This window comes from Leguminivora glycinivorella, chromosome 26, assembly GCF_023078275.1.
Source record: "Leguminivora glycinivorella isolate SPB_JAAS2020 chromosome 26, LegGlyc_1.1, whole genome shotgun sequence".
In the NCBI taxonomy this organism is placed as follows: domain Eukaryota; kingdom Metazoa; phylum Arthropoda; class Insecta; order Lepidoptera; family Tortricidae; genus Leguminivora; species Leguminivora glycinivorella.
This window is the reverse complement of record NC_062996.1, coordinates 3,592,965-3,613,168: the sequence shown is the minus strand read 5'-3', so window position 1 is coordinate 3,613,168 and position 20,204 is coordinate 3,592,965. Positions and strand designations below refer to the sequence as shown.

The 20,204-nt window shown below is 38.0% G+C and overlaps 3 protein-coding genes across 3 annotated transcripts; 2 read left to right on the top strand and 1 right to left on the bottom strand.

Moving 5' to 3' along the window:
* Positions 1–255: 255 nt before the first annotated feature.
* LOC125240090 lies at positions 256–3,218 on the top strand. The gene is made up of 3 exons (XM_048147936.1): positions 256–488; positions 2,303–2,527; positions 3,190–3,218. Exons 1-3 carry the CDS (start codon positions 407–409, stop codon positions 3,216–3,218), a joined length of 336 nt encoding a protein of 111 aa, XP_048003893.1. The 5' UTR covers positions 256–406.
* A 320-nt stretch (positions 3,219–3,538) lies between these two features.
* LOC125239891 (zinc finger protein 678-like) lies at positions 3,539–7,012 on the top strand. The gene is made up of 2 exons (XM_048147657.1): positions 3,539–3,749; positions 4,797–7,012. The coding sequence occupies exons 1-2, from the start codon at positions 3,608–3,610 to the stop codon at positions 6,647–6,649; spliced, it is 1,995 nt and encodes a 664-aa protein (XP_048003614.1). The 5' UTR covers positions 3,539–3,607; the 3' UTR covers positions 6,650–7,012.
* A 2,782-nt stretch (positions 7,013–9,794) lies between these two features.
* Positions 9,795–14,112, bottom strand: LOC125240017. Its single transcript, XM_048147833.1, has 3 exons — positions 13,896–14,112; positions 10,792–10,972; positions 9,795–10,157 (listed from the first exon to the last, which is right to left on the bottom strand). Exons 1-3 carry the CDS (start codon positions 14,016–14,018, stop codon positions 9,934–9,936), a joined length of 528 nt encoding a protein of 175 aa, XP_048003790.1. The 5' UTR covers positions 14,019–14,112; the 3' UTR covers positions 9,795–9,933.
* Positions 14,113–20,204: the final 6,092 nt, after the last annotated feature.

Here is a 20,204-nt window from a genome sequence, read left to right as displayed (position 1 = left end):
GTTGCACTCATGGGGCCAAGTGATAACAACTTGTGCCAAGTTTCAGTTTTCAGCTATGAAAATATTAATAGATGACATTATTGAAGAGTGTGTTTATTTATTAGTTATATAAATTCATATACAGAATGATCATAGTAGAAACATTATGCTATAAAAGCCTACAAATTCACTGTAATACTTCCTTTCGGAACAGTCAGCTGTCACTGTCATTATCAAACGTCAAAGGACAGCGGAAGACTGGCTGGGCCCGGTTACCTGTGAAACTACATGGAAACTACAGAAAAGTTAAAAAAATTCGATGTGTGTTCACCCATACCGGAGGCGCATCATCGCAAAGCTTCCTTAAAATACTCAGAGGTTGATATCTGGCTGTAACTACGAGTACGTCTTTAACAGTTGGGTTAAGATGTTTACGGAAGGAACGGTTAAGGAGGAACACCAGTGCGACAGTAGCGCCAGGAAACAACCCAAAGAGTTATCGGATCAAGGTGAGGATATGTTTATACCAGAAAAATTTTGTTTACTTAGATATTTATTTATTTAAACTTTATTGCACAAATAAAACAAAAATGTACAAATGGCGGACTTAATGCCTAATGGCATTCTCTACCAGTCAATCATCGGGCTAAACAGAGACATGTAAAAATGGTGCAAGGAGAAGGAAAAATGACAATGGTAGAATAATCGGAAACAACGAGATATCATAGGAAAGGAAGAAGAAATGTTATAGTTTTTTATTTGTCACTTGAAATAGTTCAAATTATCTTTTCCGAATACATATTACACTACATCCTTATTATTATTATGACTTGAGGCGTGACAACAGAAATGCATAAGTGGTGAATTACAATTTTAGCCATCATTACTGTCAGAATTGAGAGATATCATATGTTTACTTATACTAATATTATCTTTTTTACAACTTTCTCTCTTTTTGACGACCGGTCTGGCCTAGTCGGTAGTGACCCTGCCTGCTAAGCCGCGGTCCCGGGTTCGAATCTTGGTAAGGGCATTTATTTGTGTGATGAGCACAAATATTTGTTCCTGAGTCATGGATGTTTTCTATGTATATAAGTATTTATATATTATATATATCATTGTCTGAGTACCCATAACACAAGCCTTCTTGAGCTTACCGTGGGACTCAGTCAATCTGTGTAAGAATGTCCTAATAATATTTATTTATTTTTATTTATTTTATGTATGTGAATGCATAGTTATTGGTCCAAGGTGAGGATATGTTTATACAAGAAAATATTTTTGTTTACTTATATATCACAGGAAAGAAATAACCTAACTTACTTGTAGTTCTCATTGTAACCTAAATTACTAGTAGTCCTTTTAACTTACTGTGGGTAGATATTTTCATGTTTTTTTGTGCAGTGCAAGTAAAGAAGGATACAGAGTTTGGGCATAAGAAAGTGGAATACATCAAAGAAGGGCCCTGTTCTGATGACGGGGCACCCACTGAGGTGCAAGCTGACCACAAGGTGCAAAAACTACTTGCGGACTTGTCTGCCAAAGAGTGCACACACCCACCTGACGTTGATCCTACGGTTTGCAGTAAGTTGTTTTAGCCCCCTGAGGTTCAATGTCCTAGTACTAGGACAAAATACCTACGGTGACATTTTAATCTCGTTAAATGGAATTGAGTTGCTTTTGTTTATATTCGTTCGATTCTCAAACAAAAGAAATTCAGCCCTGTATTCTAGTACCATTGTATTGTTTATTTTAAAGTGTATAAATGTACTTATTTTTCTTTGCTTCGACATGTCCGTTATATGTACTCTTTAGCAAATAAATACTTCATTAATGTAGAAATTATATTTAGTAACACACGTGCAGCACGATCTTCTCAAGTGTCATTCATGACATTTAACGCGCAGGCCGAATACAAGATGGCGCGCTCCTAATGGACGCGTTCAGGATAACTGTTAAGGCCGTGCTGCACGTTTGCGTTCGTGGCCCACAAATGGTCTCGACGGAAGATCAGCGCTGACCTTATGGTTAGCAATATGCTGAGGCGGGACCATTTCGTGGTAAACAACATTTATACTGTTTTTTTTTATAACCATTTGTTTATATTTTTTTTTTTTATGTGTGTTTACCATGAATAAATGCTTTGTATTGTATTGTATTGTATTGTACCATTAATTCAAATTTGTTTGGCAAATGTGGCCCACACTAGAGGATAAAATAATAGAAGATTTTCACATTTCACTATGTTCTTTTTTTTACAATACTTTCAGATGCTATTATTGCACCTAGATATTTGATTTTGACAGTAGCTTTTTGTCACCAGGTTGGGCACCTGCTGCTGATCCACTCATACAACAACCAGTACTAGTGGACAGTGAGGACATAACTGACAGCGATTCTGTTAGTAAAGATAGCTGCATAATACACACGAGTCTTAACAAATTAAAACAGGAGTACAATGGAGACACTGACAGGGATAACAGGGCATCTGACAATGGTAGCGAGTCTGAAAATGCAGACGTCCACATTACTAGAGAGCGGATTTCAGGTAGCGATTTTAATATTAATGTGGATATGACTCGCATAATTTATTATTTTTTATACACACAAAAAAATGTATCTGAATATAAAATGGTTTTGTGAATATTGGGCAAAGATTATGATGATAATACAATAAAAAAAATTTGTTAATTTTTTAATTAGTTCAATCAATTTAAGTTCCTCTTTTTAGGGTTCCGTAGTCAACTAGGAACCCTTATAGTTTCGCCATGTCTGTCTGTCCGTCCGTCTGTCCGTCCGTCCGTCCGTCCGCGGATAATCTCAGCTGTAAACATTAGCACTAGAAAGCTGAAATTTGGACTACCAATATGTATATCAATCACGCCAACAAAGTGCAAAAATAAAAAATGGAAAAATGTTTTATTAGGGTACCCCCCCCCCTACATGTAAAGTGGGGGCTGATATTTTTTTGAAGTACATTCCAACCCCAACGTGTGATATATTGTTGAATAGGTATTTAAAAATGAATAAGGGTTTACTAAGATCGTTTTTTGATAATATTAATATTTTCAGAAATAATCACTCCTAAAGGAAAAAAATGCGTCCCCCCCCCCCCTCTAACTTTTCAACCATATGTTTAAAAAATATGAAAAAAAGGGGGGGAAAAGTAGAACTTTATAAAGACTTTCTAGGAAAAAAATTTTGAAAAAGGTTTATATACGTTTTTTGCGCTCTACTAACGATACCCCACTTGAGCTAGTAACTTGAAATTTACAGTTTGCCCCCCTTTCATTTTGCGCTTTGCACAGTTCTATTACGACTCAATTAATAGAAAAATAAATTTCTATTCGCTTTACAATGTTCACAAACTCCAAATTTCAATTGATAGCATTAGTAGTTCTCGAGATATTTAGTTGTGAAAAACGGACAGACAGACGGAAGATTGCACGATGTTAATGTTGTACGTGATTTGGTATTTAAAAAATGCACTAGTCATATCCATTCAAAATCTGCTATCTGAGATCAGCTCTTTACACTTTGCAGAGGCCGGTGTTACACATACATCGAGTCACAATGACAACTGTGAGAAAGCGCGTCTGACGGCGAGCATGAAACCAAAGAAAACAATATGATAAACTGTGAGAGAGATATCCATAATATTGTATCAAGGGACTGTTTTGTGCAGCTTGAACGCTTAATCGAGCCATTCTCGAACGGGAACACTAGACAAGAACACACAATAACAGAGGAGTATGGTTTTGAAGAAAAAGGTGAGTATTCTATGGTTATTCCTTATTTATTTTTAGAAGACCCAACTCGACTGTGGGATATGGGTTAAATTGTGGCATAGGCGAGAGATTGGCAACCTGTCACTGCAATGTCACAATTTGAATTTCTTTCAACCCCTTTTTGCCAAGAGTGGCACTGAAACTTAGTAGTTCATGTGCTCTGCCCACCCCTTTATGGGATACAGGCGTGATTTATATGTATATGTATATATGTATGTATGTAGAAGACCCAACTCTGTTTCTATTCATTTCTGTTTGGTGCTATGTCTGGCCAACCAATCAAAACTGAGTCCAGGTTATCCCACCATCGCTGTGGTCTGTCGGATCCCAGATTTGATTCGTGGGGCTCCCACTTCATGTTCGTCTTGGCCCACAAGTCGTCCGGAATTCGGCAGACATGGTCAGCCCAGTCCCACTTCAAGTTAGCCACTTTCCGAGCTCTATTTTTGAGTCTTAGAGCGCAGCGTGGTGTTCCGAATCCGATCCCTTAACACTTTCGCTACCAAGAACCCGACTGTCGGGTACACCGCTCGTAGAAGCGTAGCCGATTACATGGGTTTCCCCGTATGTAGCGAAAATGTCGTAGCGCCGCGTAGAGCCCGGTTTCGAAAGTGTTAATATGCTGCATGGAGCGCAGTCAGTCCACGGCAAGAGTAACATGAATCACGATTTTATGTTATGTTCCATTTATTCATGATGCAAGTTCAAGCGATAATCTATCTCTAAATAAGTGTTACTTTCTCGATATATGCATAGCTCCTTTCATTTACAGCTGTAGTTCAAATAAACACTCGATGAAGTCGTCACTCACATTACTTTTATATGGATTCACACCATAGCTCTCTGACCTACTCCGAGATTAGACTTCTGAGCTTTCGTCAAAGACCAGCTCTGAGTACCGTAGTTGAGAACTGACAGTACGCACGTGTCCATGAGCCTACGTTTAAGCGATAGAAGTAGTTCTCCCTTCATTATCCTCCAATAATCGAATATAAGTATCCAAAATATATCTATCATGTATTTTAACAGGCGAGGCTATGGTATCCGAGGGTGTCTGGTCCTCGCCGTCGGTCGTCTGCGGCGCCCCTCGCATGAGGGACTGCTGGGTGGCTCTCGAGCGCTTACAACTGCCCGGAGCAGAAACCGAGGCGGGCAACACGGACGGAGACACCGCTGATAGCTCTGACCAACATGTTCCAATCCAAGTTTGCGATCATTGCGGCAAAAGTTTCGCGCTTAGATCTGATTTGAAGAAACATGTTATGATTCATATCTACTCGCCAGCTGAAATGGACAAAGATGACTTTGGGCCGCACGATCAATCACGAGGAAGTATTGTCAGAACAACTTTACATGAAAAAGTTAATGCTACAGTTCAGAATGACGCTGAGATAAATACATACGTATGTGACATTTGTGGTAGAACATTTGAACAGAAACATAACTTGATACGTCATATTCAACTACACTCATTTAACATAACTGAAAAGACATCAAAAATCAATCGAAATCATGTGGGGAAAGAGAAGCCATATACCTGCGATCTATGTGGTAAAAAATATATACAAAAAGCATACTTGGCAAAACACATACAAAGACATACTACCCAAAAATCATATAAATGTGAAATCTGTAACAAGCTGTATAAGAAATCAACTGGTTTGATTATTCATAAACGAACGCACACTGGAGAAAGACCGTATTCGTGCGACATATGTGACAAACGGTTTTCATATTGGAGTGGTTTGAAGTGTCATAAACTAGTGCATAGTGGCGAGAAGCCATATTCGTGTCAAATATGTAAAAAGAGCTACACCGGATCGACTGGTTTAAGGAATCATATCCTTACACATTTAGGAGCGCTTTTTCCCTGTGAGATATGCGATAAGATGTTTAAGGGAGCCGATGGTTTAAAACAACATTTACTCATCCACCAGGGAGCTAAACCGTACTCTTGCGATGTTTGTCAAAAATACTTTCGACAAGCTAGTAATCTAAGGACACATCAACGAATTCACAAGGGTGAAAGACCTTATTCTTGTGAAATTTGTAAAATGGCGTTCAATCAATCGAGTGCTTTAAGGACGCATAAACAAACTCACACAGGAGAGAGGCTCCAATCGTGTCATATATGTCACAGTAAGTTCGCGCGAGCGGATACTTTGAAAAGGCATATGCTCATACACACGGGGGAAAAGCCTTATTCGTGCGAACATTGTTACAAAACGTTCACGCAAATGGGCCATTTACAGGCTCATATCATGCATGTTCATTCGACAGTAAAGGCATACTCTTGTAACATTTGTAAAAAAAAGTTTAAGACTCCAAGTAATTTAAGACAACACAAAGAAGGTCATTCTGAAGTAAAGCTGTACTATAACTGCGAAATATGCCAAAAACTATTTCTCACTCCGGGTGAGTTGAAGATTCATAAACGAATCCACACCGGTGACAAGCCTTATGCCTGTGACATGTGTAACTACAGAAGCACGCAGTCTAGTAATTTACGCACACACAAACGATTGGTCCACACTATGAAACCCTTCTCTTGCCAAATATGTGACAACCAATTTAAAGATGAACATGGTTTAGAGAAACATAAACGTTTACACGCAAATTCTAAGATGTACTCGTGTGAAATATGCACTTATAGGTTTTCACGATCAGATCTGCTTAAGAGGCACCAACGAATTCATGAAAAGAAGTCGTTTTTCTGTAAAATATGTAAAAAACCTTTCGGCCGATTAGAAAGTTTGAACCGACATAACCTTATTCACACCGGTGACAAGCCCTACACATGCTCTATGTGCAACTTGGCGTTCAGGTATTCGGATACTTTAAAACAGCATAAAATGAAAATACACAGTGTAAAAAAGTTATAAGTTAGTTAGTTAAGTTATTATTAGTTATACTTTTTTATCTTTAATTGTACGTGTAAAAACTCGCAAAAATATTTGGGGGAAATATGATTTTGGCCACTTCCAGTCTGCGCAACAGTGCCACCTAGTTTTAAGCCAAAAAACCCATACATTTCAGGGGTACGCTTCTTATATGGGCTTTGTCAGTCCCGTATTATATCGTTCTTAACAAAATAATTGTTGAGTTATTATAGACCTCGAGTAAAAACCGAAGTAACACACAATTTTGTTTTATTTCCACAGCTTAAACTATTTCACAGGATTTTATAACTTCTATCGCACGTTCGCTCGTTCACCATTCAAATTGTTCTCCCTGTCCCTTTCCCACCTCTTGCTATCCCTCTCTCACCGACGTTTCGATGCTATATAATTTAAATGTTTTTATTGACAAAAGACATGTAGAGGTACAGGTCGTTTTTGAAGTCCTCAAGTTCTGAGCTGGGTTAAAACTTTTGGTACCCTTAGACGGCTTTCGAACTCGCATACGAGTTTTATTACATCGTGGTATTTGAGGGCTGTGCAAAATTGTAGGTACCCCCAACAGCCCGCAATTTAACTAAAATCGCATGCGAGTTCGTCGTCTAAATCAGGCCTTATAGTAGTCAGTGTCCTCTCCCAGACACTGAAAACGGGAAATTTATGAGCCAATGTTACAATTGCTGACACTTCGTAAGCATATAGTAGGGAATGCAATAACCGACCATATATCATAACCGGTTATGGTTTCGGTTATGCCCGAAAAATAACCGATAACAGGATACGGTTATTTTCGATAAAAAGTGATAAATTTTCAATCAATTAATCGAAAAAAAAAATACCATAATTTAAGGTAACTTATTAGAGAATATAAGAATAGTCGGTGTTTTTATAAGAAAACCCGAAAATTTGTGAGAGTGATAATAAGGCCTTTGACGTGATATAATATTTAATGAGACAAGTAAGGGAAGAAATATGCTTTAATTTAGTTACCAAAGTAAACGAATGACAAAAATAATAGTCACAGACAAAGAGGTGTATTTTCTAGTCACTAAAAGATCGAATTCGTCGAATTTCAGACATAAAATAATAACCGTAACCGGTTATTTGACTTTCCTAATAATCGGTTATGAAAATTTGTCTAATAACCGGTTATAACCGATTATTTCGGTTACGGTTATAACCGGTTTGCATTCCCTAGAATATAGCTAGCTCTTTCACTCTTCTATAGTCGCGCGACAGAGCTGTGCATTAACGATTGTCACTTAAGCTAAGCCGGCTGATAATGACCCACTGAAGGACAAGGGACTACCACAATCTTAAATTAAACAAGTGCCACAACTTTAGATTTCACAACAAAATAAAGGAGAAATTAAGACATTACTACAGCTCACATTATTTATTAACGACAAAATGCTTATTACATGTAATAACAGTCATAATAAATTGTGTCTTTAGAAATAAATAACAACTTATTGTTTATAAAAATAAAACTCGGTTTTCATGTAAATGTAAAAACAGACAGCCTAGACTAAGACATAAATTTGATATACAGCTACCAGAATCGAAAAATTTTTCACATTATAAAAATAATCCAGATTTATATTTTTTTAAACGAGGACATCTATGTGACAATATAGATTTTACAAAAAAATTAAAATCATTTCTATTAATAAGACCATTTTATAATTTCAATGAATATTTTCAGATCATGACATTTTGATTTCATTAGTATTATTTTTAGGTATTAAGTTAGTATAAGATTTTGCATGCAATATTGTGGTAGACCATATTTACCCATAACCATTACATGTAATCCAGATTCATCTTATAGAAAGTTGATTATGAATACTGTAATATTAACCCTTGTGCTTCGCTTGGCTCGTCTTTTCTATATTTTCTATTTAGCTATTCTCATAAAATTCCTTTAATTTAATATACTTCGTGGGTTTCTCATGATGAACTCGTATAAGATGGCGCCTGATTCCGTCGTGTCGATGAAATTTCTTCTGACAAACCGAACAAGCGTACGGCCGCTCACCAGTATGTACACGGTAATGCGTCTTTAGTTCAGCAAGAACTGGAAAAGTCTTACCACATACGTCACAAGTATGCGGTCTCTCTTTAAGATGCAGTCGCCGGATGTGAACTGTTAAAGCAGATTTATGTCTAAACTGCTGGCCACAAATTTCACAAGAATGCTGCTTAAAGTCTTCATGCACCTTCATGTGGTCTTGCAAACATTTGCTCAGTCTGAATGACTTACTACATCTATCGCAGGAGTATGGTCGTTCTTCATTATGGGTCTCCTGTGAGCTCTCAACGTGCTTTTAAGAGTAAATCGCTTACTACATATTTCGCACATATGTGGCTTTTTACCCATATGTATATCTATATGTTTAGTTAAAGAACTCTTTAAGGAAAATTGTTTCCCGCATATGTCGCAGCTAAACTCTTTTTCACCTGTGTGTGTTTGTACATGTCTTTTTAAAGCGGACTTGAATTTAAATTGCTTAGTGCAGAATTCACATGAATAGGACGGGACGGGTTGATTGGGACTATCGAGAACTTGGCCGTGTCTAACTATTAGATGACTCTTTAAGCCGCATTTATACGAGAATTTCCTTTTGCAAATATCACACGAATAAGGTTTTTCACCAGTGTGTACGCGCATATGTTTTATCAAGGCTTCTTTTTGTATAAACCTTTTGCTGCACACGTCACAAGAAAAGCTGTAATCCCCTGAATGAATTTTAGAATGTAATTTTAGAACACTTTTTGTAGTATATTTTTTGTGACATACGTCGCAAGTGAATGGTTTTCCTCCCATATGGACAAATTTGTGAGTATCCAAGCTAGATATTGAAGAGAATTTCCTCTCGCAAACATCACAGGAGAATTGATAATCCCCCGTGTGATGTTTTAGATGGGCTGTTAAGTTACATTTTTCTGCAAATTGTTTTTTACATATATCACAGGTGTGAGGTTTTTCTCCGAAACCTTTTGAACGAATTTTAAGTTTGCTGTTTCTATTTTACATTCCATCACTTCTCCTGGTTCAAGACGATTACTGTCAGATTTCAAATGTATTTTCAAATGAACATTTAAACTGCCCTTTTGTCTGAATCGTTTCTTACATACTTTGCATTTGTGAGGTTTTTCACCGGTATGTATCAACATGTGTTTGCTCCAGTGAGATTTCTGTGTAAATCGCGTATCGCACTTGTCACAGGAGAACTTAAAGTCACCCATGTGGTACTTGAAGTGAGCGTTCAAGTTGCCTTTTTGTGCGAATTTTTTATTACATACATTGCACGAGTACGGTTTTTCTCCTGTGTGTATTCGACGGTGAACTTTGAGCCTTGATTTGTGGTCAAATGATTTCTGGCAGACGTTGCATGTATGCGCAGTGTCGCCGGAATATGTGGCCGGTTCTGGGAGTCGCATATGTCTGCGTCAGCGGGCGCCGGCGTTGGTGCCCCGCCGTATATCGACGCTGAAATAAAAGCATTTTTTTATACGACACTCTTTCATAAATCTTACCACGTACAGTCAAAGTTTTAATACACCAAATAAACGTTTTCTTTCTTTTCTTTTTTATAAATACAGGGGCAAATGTAAATACTAAAAGAAGTTACGTGTTACACCCTCTTTAGTCTTATACACCATTCAGATGCCAAAAGAGACCCCAGGTCCTTTACTCTTACTGTGACAACTAGTGGGTAGAAGCATTTTTTGTCAAGCAAATATACACTACAAGCAAATAGTATATGTTTTAAACCTATTAAAGGAATAAATAAATTTCACCTTCTGGCAGGACTTTATGATTTTTTACATAATTATTTAATTAATGAATGTGCTTAACAATGGCACAGTATAACAAAGAGTACTATCGTACAGTATGGCCACTCCTACTCCCCGCTGAAAGTGCTGCCCACCCCCTCTCAGTTACCTGACAGTTACCGCCTGTCAAAAACGCGAACAGACGACCTGTCATATCTCACTCATACAAGCATGGTACACGTTCACCTACACAAGCTTAGAATGTGTGGATAGCACATATTTTCATACATACATATTTTTAAGCTGATCTATTTTACAGTGCATATTCATGGTAATCATTTACTAACCTATTTGAAGCTTATCCTTGAGTATTATTTCTTCTATTTTATCTGTGTCTGAGAACTCTCTTTGCAGGCATTGATGTAGCTTTTCCTGACAACACTTCACTTGCAGCTTAAAATCACTGGCATCTCGCAAGCGGCCGACGCACACCTCACAGATGCCGTACTTATCATATGTTGAGATCAGCTGAAAGATAACATTATATGAAATAATTTAGACATATATAAGCTCATTCAAATGAGTTTTTTGGAACTTCTATGCGAAATGTCGTTTGATATTTGCCAGTCTCTTTTCGGTGAAGGAAAACATCGTGAGGAAACCGGACTAATTCCAACAAGGTCTAGTTTACCCTTCGGGTTGGAAGGTTAGATGGCAGTCACTTTCATAAAAAAACTAGTGTCTACCCCAAATCTTGGAATTAGTTGTCAAAAACGGACCCCCCAGGCTCCCATGAGCCGTGGCAAATGCCGGGATAACGCAAGGAGGATGATGATAAACATATTGGTCCAATGACCTAAGACTGGAGAGAAACAGAGACTGGAAGACTTTGGAAGAGGCTTATGTCAAGGGACAAGTTGGAGTTGCCAATGCAATTGATAATATACTTATTAACAAAAACACTTCAATAATACAGGCTATTTCTATTTAATTTTAAACATTTTGAGATGCAGCGCATTCCACAGACCACCTTAACTACTAGATGGAGTATGCAAACTAAATTAAAGTCATTACCTACTTATAGTATGTTCTCTCATAGTCATTTAGTATGGACATTCTTTGTCCAATGGTATGAACATTTACAACCAGCACTCAAATTTGGCATATTTATAAATGAGTTAAGCTTGAACCATGCTATTCAACCAGTAAAACTGTACAGATGTAGTGAGTAAAGATTTGCCTTCGAATTGTTACCGAAACATACGAACATGTCATGCTATTTCAGTCAGTGTCAAGATGTGCTGACATTGACTGAACTAGCATGACAAATACGAACGTTTCCGAAGGAAACCCTTTTCGCACTACACCTGTAAATGTAATGAAATGAGATATTTATTTTCCAAGTAGGCATATTACAATGCGCATATGAACGTCAAATAAAGCTATGACGGCTCTAACCTTACGCCTCAGCCTCCCCTCAGTCGGAGGGGGGCATCCACTATGGGACCGGCAAGAGTCAAGAAACTCGGCGGGCCACTTCTTTTCAAAACATTACATTAATGAGGTGTGAATGTAGTCTGTTGTGTATTCCCATTCATATTTCCAATCTCTCCATTCACACAAATCATTCCCATTCGTCACCATTTTATGTATGGGAATGCACTCTAGATTCTCAAACTGGCTCAAAAAATAGAAAAACGGATTGAAATTCAGTATTTGGCTCGTATTATCTTCACATGTAAAGGGATAATTTTTAAACTAGATAATATTGTGCCACCTCCATACATTAAATCAGTTAATAGAAAAGTCTAACGAGTTCAACGTACCTCTATATCTTGCTTTCGTAGATTATAGCAAAGCATTCGACAGCGTTAAACACTCCGCTATATTTTCCGCCATGCAGAATCAGGGTATAGATCCCAAATATGTTGAGCTCGTTACGACAATTTATAGTAACAGTACAGCCAGCATTAAATTACACACACCTGGTCCTAGATTTACAATAGATAAAGGCGTTAAACAAGGAGATCCTCTGTCTCCTAAACTGTTCACCAGTTGCCTAGAGGAGATATTTAAAAAGCTGGCGGTCTCGTGGGAGGAGTTGGGCATTGTTGTCGGTAACAAAAGGCTAACTGACCTACGTTTTGCAGACGATATTGTCCTTTTCTCCCACACGGCACCTCAACTACAACGCATGCTACAAGATCTCAGCACTGCGAGCCTTGAAGTTGGACTCACAATGAATAGAGCGAAAACCAAGTTGATGACTAACGGAGCAAAAGATGGGGTCACGGTAGATGGGCAGGATATACAATATGTCGATGAGTACATTTACTTGGGCCAGATAGCATCCTTCGAAAACAGGCAAACTCTAGAAGTCAATAGACGCATCGAAAACGCCTGGAAGAGCTTCTGGTCCATGAAAGCGCTATTGAAGGGTGACCTTCCCCTGTGTCTCAAGCGCAAACTCATTGACATGTGTATCCTGCCTATCCTAACCTATGGTGCTCAAACGTGGTCGTTAACGGAGGCTTTAAAGTCCAAACTCAAGGTTTGTCAGCGGGCGATGGAGCGCAGTATACTGGGTGTTCGCAGAACTGATCGAATCAGAAACACGGAACTGCGCTCCAGAACTCGAGTAGTAGATGTAGGTGCCAAGACCGCTAAGCTTAAGTGGGACTGGGCTGGACACGTCTGCCGCATGCATCCTGAAAGGTGGGCTAAAATGGTTACCGAATGGGACCCACGGACTACGATAGACGGTGTAGGTAGAGGTACAGGCAGACCAAAAAGGAGATGGTGCGACGACCTGGAAAATTTTTATCCCAACTGGTGGGGAAATGCAAGTGATAGGGTCGAGTGGAGGAAGAGAGGGGAGGCCTTTGCCCAGCAGTGGGACACTAACGCAGGCTAGAAAAAAAATATTTTGCCACCTCTAACCTATGGGATACAACAACCTCATCAAGAGGTAGCTTGCACTTAGCTGAACACTGAATTCACTATTAAACATTGTGATACTTTTTTTAATTATTATTATTCTCTTTCTTTATTATTTATTAAAATACAGTGGTAACCTTATAATTACAATATTGCCCCGCAAAACTCTGGATAGAGTTTGACTGCGGGATCAGCAGTCTCTCATTTGTATATAATTTACTTCAACTTAATAATTTAATTTATGAACAGTCAGTTCAACAAAAATAGGAGAATTTAAATTAATGTATTCAGGAAGTGCTTTTTTAACTGAGTTTTAAGTTTATTAGGGTGCTTTTCACTTCGGATGGCTTCAGGTAAGCTATTGAGCAGATATGAGATGCGCTTTTTTAGCGATCTGTCACCAAAGTAATTATGCATTCTGGGTTCGGATAGCTTACCTGTTACCGCTTTAGTATTGTAGCTATCTAGCTATGCCCTATAGAATCTACTGATACGTTGGAAGCCTTTTACTTACATTGATATCAAAGCATTCTCTTAGCATGTCGGAGTACACCTCCGTCCTGCCGTTGTGGTTGTACAGCGTAGCGAGTCCCCTCTCCGGCCGCCGCAGCAGGCAGCAGCTGCAGTGCAAATCCATTTTTAAAATATATCGCCACTGCTGCAATCGGGTAACTGACGCGCATGGTTTTCATTTGGTCATGATCAAAAAAGCATGACTTTGGTATTTATACTTAAATATAACCGTTTTACATAACAATAAAACGATTATTATGTGCCGAGAGAAAGCACAGCGTCGCTTTATGAAGATGCAATGTATTTTCTCACCTATTGTCAGATATTTTTATTCGATTTCTGAACGTTTTTAGCGTTTCTGAACGAATTATCTGTCACCAGAGGGCGCGCGCGCTTTAGACTTGTCATGGCGTACTTCACCAGGAAGAAACTTCCTGCGACGCTGTGCTTTCTCTCGGCACATAATAATCGTTTTATTGTTATGTAAAACGGTTATATTATGTGCCTTAGGAAAGCACAGCGTCGCTTTATGAAGACGTGTTTGTTATCTGCTGGTGACAATATTACACGCAATTTGATGATAATGTTAATCACTTCATTAGTAAGAATGAACATAAACTGATTAGATGGGAGGCATGTCCCTAATTTTTTATTAATATTTTAAGGTACAAAACTAACAGACTTAAAGCAAGGGTCTGTTCTCATACGGACTAAAGTATATTTGCAGACTGTTCTAATAGCAATAGCTTATATCAGTCAGTCCTGTCTCTCATAGCATTTGATCTGAGATATCATGTCTTACCTTAAACACACAATTGATCATGATAGTCAGTAACAATCAAACTAAATGTTACAATGTTTAAGATAGCTTTAAATTATATGTCGCGTACCTGTGCAATCAATCTCTCGGCATTAGTACTTATTTAAATATTGTAGCTCTGCCAACTACCTGTTTGTAGGCAAGCTTCTATAGTAAGTTCCTACAGTCTGTCCAAGGCAGGAGACGGTAGAGCGGTAGTTGCTCAGTGGGCACCTATGCCCGTACCCTGTACTAAGTACCTACTACTGTAGGTACTACAACTCAAGGTGTCCAGTCTGCACCAAGCTGCAGGATAGTGTAGGAACTTGACTGTAAATAAATAAAATACAGATTTATTACCTTCCTTTCTTGCTTTCTGGCACTACTGGCCCAAGGGGGCTTTCCTCAATGGTTATAAGCCCTCACAAATGTGGCAACTTACTTATGGTTGTTGATTGCCCTGGTTACCTACCAGTCTGAGTACCAACTGAAGGTAATTGAAACATGATGGGTATAGTGTTCAAGAACCTGGAATTTCAAGCTTTTCAGAGATTCTTCATTAGATTTCCAATCTTCAGGGATGTGTAATCTTGACTGTCTAAACTACATAATTTAATTTATTTAATTTTAAGAATATATATACATATGTATATAGCCTTAAATATTTTGTATGTATTAGCTAACACAAAGCTAAAGGTATAATACCAGACATACTCTTTATTGTGCACCTCAATACAGAAACAATACAGTAACTTACACTGCAACTTCAAAAGTTGTACACCAACAGGCAGTTGGTCACTAAAGGGCAATTCGTACCAGCCAACCTTTGTGCACTAGGGTATCTTCTCCGTGTGACACCTTGCGTGTCATATACTAGCTTCCGCAGCCTGGGAGGACAAGAGTGAGCTCAGCTGGAGTGATCTGGACCACTGTGAGCAGCATTGCAGATGAGGGCATCTGCAATTCTGACGTCCTAGTTGGGGGACCTTCAAAGCAGTTTCTAACTTTATAACTATTATAACTAGAGGAGGTTTTAGTCCAGAACAGCTGATCTATGTACCTCTGCTCTGGTGTTCTACTGTCTATATTATTTAAAACACTTACATAGAAATAGTCTCATTTTCAATAACACTTTTGTCTTCCTTAGTATCTTAATATCCTTTGTCCCCCCCCCTTTTTCAGCAGTTGTACCGTCTCTATTGCTGGGGAAGGTAGGCCTGGAGTCAACTCTATCCACCTCATGAAATCTTTATAACCTGAAATGGTCCACTGTTGTTCTTGACAGCAAGTCTGCCTGACTCAGTGTGTACAACCCGCTAGTGCCCTGAGCACTAAGTGGATTCATCTGGTATTCTAACTCACAAGGAAGAAGGCTAGATTATCGCCTCATCAAGGTTGTTTCACAATTTGTTAACTGTCTCTGAAATTCAATCTGAAGTCTTTTAACACAATGGCTTGATATGGCAGGGTGACCACTTCCGAGGTGTCTAGGTGTCTGCCAGAGTTAGGTTAGGTGCCTTTCACAACAGGCTATTGTGTAGCAGCTGACAATTGTAGAAAGCAGTCAGTTTGCAATTGTGATGTATGTCTAACAGTAGTAACATTGATCTGCCATAGCCAAATTGAGAAGCTGTGCGAGACTTTGTATAAAAAAACTGGCATATAAGCTATGCATATAGTTTTATTTAGCCTTCATAAATGCATTTTAATCTGCTTGCTTTTTCATCTTCAATTAAATTAGTCTTTATGCCATCTTAAACATCACAGTTTAGGCAACTCAGTAGAGTGAATTATTACTGCTGCCTGATGGATAACTCTGACCCACCGTTCTATTATCTAACGTTTCTATCCTCTCTAGAATTCCTTACTTGCAAGTGAGAGTAATGAGTCAACTTTAAGTATCTGGCGCTACTCTTATTGTTGTACATCAGTTCTTTAATCTTTGTTTACACTGTGTATGAATAAAATATATTTATCTGTTCAGGAGTCACAGCCGGTGTTGCAATTCATGTGGTTATTCTCCAGACTTTTCTGGACTGAGAAATAATCTTCTCTTTTCATGCAGGATACTCTATTGATTTAGTAGGCATCACCGTCAGCTCTGACATAGGCATGAGTTCCATGACACTCGACAAGTTGACACCAGTCCAGATTATTTTCCTAATAATGTCCAACCACACTGTTGTCTGGCCCTACTCAGGACTGCAAAATGCTCAGATGGGACAAGGAATCATGTAGGTTTACTAGCCCAAGGCAACCTCACTCACATGTGGTCTCCGAGACCCAGCATGTTAATCCCTCACAAGGAAAGGTGGTAACGGCAATCAGAACTTTGTTTCGCTAAAATATTGCAAGGCATCTCTTTTGCAGCGTCAACACTACCCAGCTCGTTCTTTCCACATAGAAGTGCTGTGACTGCTGTGACAAGGAAAGGGCCAAGACAGATGCTGGCACATGGAGTGGTAAAGGCAGTGTGTCTTTCATAAAGGTCTCCGCGACCCAGAAAGTTAATCCTGCACAGGGGCAGGGTGCCAATAAAAGGCCAAAAGGGAGAAGTACTTAGGAGTATCTCTCATATATATTATAGGTGGCACATAAGAGAAATTATTTTCTCTAGTTCTTGCCTTGTCCTATGTTACTCGAACATGGATAAACCATCTCTCTTGAAATGAAATGAAATGAAATATTTATTTGTCAATAAAAATGGGTGTATATAAAAGATCTTATTCTATGAAAAGTATCTCCACTTTCAGCCTATTATAGACATACAAATAAAATGACCTTAACAACTATATTTACAAAACTTATAACTATATTTACATTGGGATTTAAGGAATGTCAGGTGCAAAGTGTTCCGAGTTGCCATAATACATTTTTTCCAAACACCACTTGTATAATTCTGATTTGAAATTCGGCAATTCTAGTTCCTTCAGATCATTAGGAAGGTGGTTATAAATTTTTACACACATGAATACTATATTTTTATTAACGAGGGCAGATGTTGTTCCCGGGTAATGTAGGTTTAATCCATGACGAGTATTATACCTCGAGGTGGAGGCAAAACTACAGAAAGAGTTAATGTTACTTTTTACAAATAAACACGCCTCATAAATATAAAGAGAATAAAGTGTTAAAACCTTTAATTCTCGAAAGATTGGTCGACATGAGTCAGTTTGACTGACGCCGTATACTGCTCGCAAGCATTTTTTTTGTAGCAAAAATACCTTTGGAACGTTTGTACTGTTGCCCCATAGTATTAGGCCATACCTAAGATTTGACATTACGTAACCATGAAAAGCCATAAGGGCGGTTTTAAGTGATGTTATGGATTTTAGTCGCTTTAGTGCAAAAACAAATCGACTCAACCTATTAATAAGATTTTCGGTGTGTTGTTTCCAATCATTATGACAATCCATAGTGACACCTAAGAAACGAATCGATGACACTTGTTCTATTTCTTGATTACAATTTTGATTACATGATAATCGAACACACTTAGGATTACCTTGGGGAGCATAAAACTCCATCAATTTTGTTTTAGTAACGTTAATTTTGAGATTGTTTTTTTCCAGCCATGTAATTACATTGTTAAATGCTAGATTCGCTTCGAACTCATAGGACATAGGGTCATCACCTCTTACGACCAGAGAACAGTCGTCAGCGAATAATACAATTTTATGCTTCGTCACGTCAGGTAAATCGTTAATATAGGCCAAGAAAAGAAGGGGTCCTAGGATGCTCCCCTGTGGTACTCCATATTTGACATTACTGTATTCTGATCTATAAGTAACTACTGTTTTTGTTTTGTGGCAAAAGTTAGCTATCTCAGTGCACTGAAGTCTGTCCAGCAGATAAGATTTGTACCATTTATATGCATTCCCTCTTATTCCTAAGCTATGTAACTTTGACAGCAATACCTGATGTGATACTCTGTCAAAAGCTTTTGACATGTCCATAAAAACTGTCATCACTGGAATATTTTTATCTCGACAGGCCATTATGATTTTTAATACTTCGTAAATGGCCATCACAGTCGTTTTATTTTTACTAAAACCAAATTGACTGCTAGATAATAAGTCATATTTATTGAAAAAAGAAACTGTTCTACTATATAATACCTTTTCAAAGACTTTAGCAAGGATAGGCACCAGCGCTATGGGTCTATAATTATCAGAATCCTGACGGTCGCCCTTTTTGAAAATAGGTTTGGTTATTGTAATTTTCAACTGCTCTGGAAAGATGCCTTGATCAATGGACTGGTTTATAATAAAGCTTAAGGGTGGTGCCAGGGCAGTGCAGTTTTCTTTAAGAAGGCGTGTTGGAAATTCATCGTAGCCTGTTGAACTTGTGTTCTTTAGTGACATTATTATTTTACTTATTTCGCTCACGTCAGTAGGTTTCAGAAAAATTGAGTTCTCAACATTTGGCAGAGTATCCAATTTATGTATTTCATTATATTCATTTTCCACAACTTGTATAAATTGCTCATTGAACATATTAGCAATTTCCCTTGGATCTTCTGCAAGTTTATCTTTAAACATAATTTTATCAAGTATATTCTTTGGCTGCTTAATACCAAATGTTTGGTTAATAAGACCCCAGGTAGCTTTGGCTACGCTGTCCGTGTGCTCAATATATTGTTCGTTGGTTTTTTTCTGGCTGTAGCGTATTACTCTCTTTAAACATTGAGAGTATTTTTTGTACTTGGTTTTATTTTGTATAGTAGGTTTCATTGTGTAGATTTGATGCAGCCTACGTTTAGTTCTAGATGCAGTTCGGATACCACGTGTTACCCACGATTTAGTAACTGTAGCTTTTATTTTCACTTTGAGCAGAGGAAAACAGAGGCCAAAAAACAGAGTAATTAATTCATGATAGGACTGAAATGAAGTGTTAGTGTTTTCACATGTATATGTCTCACTAAATGTTAGAGCTTTTAAACATTCATGAAATTTTTTCTTATTTTCAGCAGACATATTGCGTTTCCAGACATACCAATATTTATATCTAATAATAGGTTTTATTGGAATGTCTATGACTTGCGCAGAGTGATCAGAGATTTGTAAATGATGTACTATAGCCTTATGATTGTTGTTAAAATTTATGGCAATATTGTCGATACAAGTTTTAGATCGTGCCGTTATTCTTGTAGGTTCGCTAATTTGCAGTTTAAAGTTATAGCAGTTCAATAGTCTTTCGAACTCTTTTCCGATTTCAAGATCGTTTTTCATTCTATCTATATTAAAGTCGCCACAGACGACGACCTTTCTGTTGCGCTTTAATGACATTTTTGCCAGTACTTCTTCCAATCTCATAAAAAATACGTCTATATCAGCACCCGGTATCCTATATACACATACAATAATAACATTTACTGATGGTATGTCAACTCCGCAGCATTCAAATATTTTTTCAACGCATAAATCATTTAACCATGGCAGTGTTTCAAAATCATAATGGTCTCGTAACAAAATACATGTACCACCTCTATTATTCTTTTTTCGCGAGTAA